Raw genomic sequence first — 1,847 nt, forward strand, 5'->3', positions numbered from 1 at the left:
CCAGGCGGCCTGGGGAGGCTGTGGCTGCGCCAGGGGTGCCAGGCCGCCGTACGGGCCCCCGGCCAGGTGAGGAAAGGCGGCAGCGGCGTCGGGCGCCTGGCCGTAGGACAGTGGCGGCTGTGGGTAGGGCGGCGGGAAGTAGGGCGGCTGGAAGTCGGCGGCGGCGGCGGCCGGCGTGTGGCAGAGCGGCGGCGCCGGCCCGTAGGCCGCCTGGGGCAGGGACGACAGGCGGGCTCCACCAGTCGCTGCGCCCAGCCCGTCGGGGCGCTCCTGGGGAAAGTGAGGGGCGCGTTAGGCGACCCGCTGGCAGCTGTAAGGACCTCGGCCCGAGAGGACCCTCCTCAGCTGGCGGGGATCCGCTGCCGTCCTGCCCGCGTCCGGGGACCTGTGGTCTGTCCCGGAGTGCCCCGCGGGCGCCGGAGCCTCGGGCTGGGACAGCGGTCTCCAGCGCGCGCGCCCTCACCGTCCGTTGCTGGCGGAGTCCTTGTGGCCCCCTCCCTCCGAGATTTCTTTGGAGGTGGGGGTCCGGCACGTCCAGCCCTTGGGGTCCCGGATCCGGGGCCCCGAGACTACTCACCATGGCGGGGTAAGTGTGCACCAGCATGGGGCGTGTAGCGCTGGGCACGAGGCGTGGCGGCGGCGGAGCCTCGCCCGACGGCGAGCGCTGCGGGAAGAGGCGCGGGGAGCCTACACAGCCCGCGGGGGTCCCTTTGGAGCGGCGGGGTGCCACCCGGCCGAGAGCCAGGCCGGGCGTCGGGTCCTCAGCTGTGGGCGCCCCCGGGCGGATCCATAGAGGCGGGACGTGGGCCGGACGGGCGCTGATCGCACTTGGAAAAGTCGGTCAACGTGTGCCCAGCGCCCGCCCTTCTTCCTCTGAGCGCAGCCCTCTCCATGCACTCCAGTTATAGTGGCGGGGGCGCGCTGGGCCTCCGGGGCGCGCATTAAAGAGACACGCTGTGGCCGCTTTCTCCCTTCTCCCCAGCGACCGTTCAAGGGGAGGCGTGGCTTTGGGGCAACCCGGTGGGGAGGGTAGCTGGGGCGTGAATCCAACCCCCGGTTGGTCTGAGCCGCCTTCTGGACTCATCCCAGCTGTGGTGAAACAGAGAAGAATTGGAAGGTAGGATGTAGGAGGCCTGGGTTTGAATCTCAGCTCTATCGCCTTTGTTTGCCTGTGAGCACAGCGCTGCTCTGCCTGGGCCTCAGCTTCCTAGTCTGTAAAATGGGTACCTGTCCTTTCGCTAACCACCTCACCGGACTGTGGATGGGGCCATCGTCAATGTGGAAGAAGTTTGTGAACTGAAGACTCAAGTTCCCTGACTCATGTGCACCCGTGTGTTAGCATGTATGCATGTGCCTGAGTGTGTAGAGGACCATCACAGTCTTTTGAATGTTTCTGGATCAAAGACCCTCCAAGAGTGCACTCTTCACTCAGCCTTCTGGTGGCCGATAACTCCCAGTGCCAAGCCAGGGTCTGAGGAACCCGGACACACAAACTAAGAGAGAGCTGTCCAGCGGGAGGTTGGACATGAGTACCATCTGAGAAGGGCTCCAAATGTTTCTGAAGCCACGAGAGCCTGGATTGATTGAATATGTGTGTAACTGACCCACGTGATGGTGCACAGCCATCACACTTATGTGCGCAGTCTGTGTGTGTGTGTGTGTTATGGCCCACACTGGCTGGCTCTCAAGCCCATTTCAGTCTCTGCAGTCACTCCACCTTTCTCCCCAAACACAACTCTCTCGTCTGAGAAGCAGGGGCCAGGATGAAAGGAAGGGAAATGAGAGGAATTCTAAGGGGAATAGGAATTTTAAAAGCAGAAAGATGGTTAAAAAAAAAAAGCAAGAAG

The 1,847-nt window shown here is 63.6% G+C and overlaps 1 protein-coding gene across 1 annotated transcript in view; it reads right to left on the minus strand.

Moving 5' to 3' along the window:
* Positions 1–604, minus strand: part of TFAP2E (transcription factor AP-2 epsilon) — a 17,765-nt gene extending 17,161 nt beyond the window's left edge. The window contains 2 exon segments of the mRNA XM_029948825.1: positions 2–270; positions 578–604. Coding sequence (XP_029804685.1) covers positions 2–270; positions 578–604 — 296 coding nt within the window.
* Positions 605–1,847: the final 1,243 nt, after the last annotated feature.

The sequence above is a fragment of the Suricata suricatta genome, chromosome 8 (genome assembly GCF_006229205.1).
Source record: "Suricata suricatta isolate VVHF042 chromosome 8, meerkat_22Aug2017_6uvM2_HiC, whole genome shotgun sequence".
NCBI lineage: Eukaryota > Metazoa > Chordata > Mammalia > Carnivora > Herpestidae > Suricata > Suricata suricatta.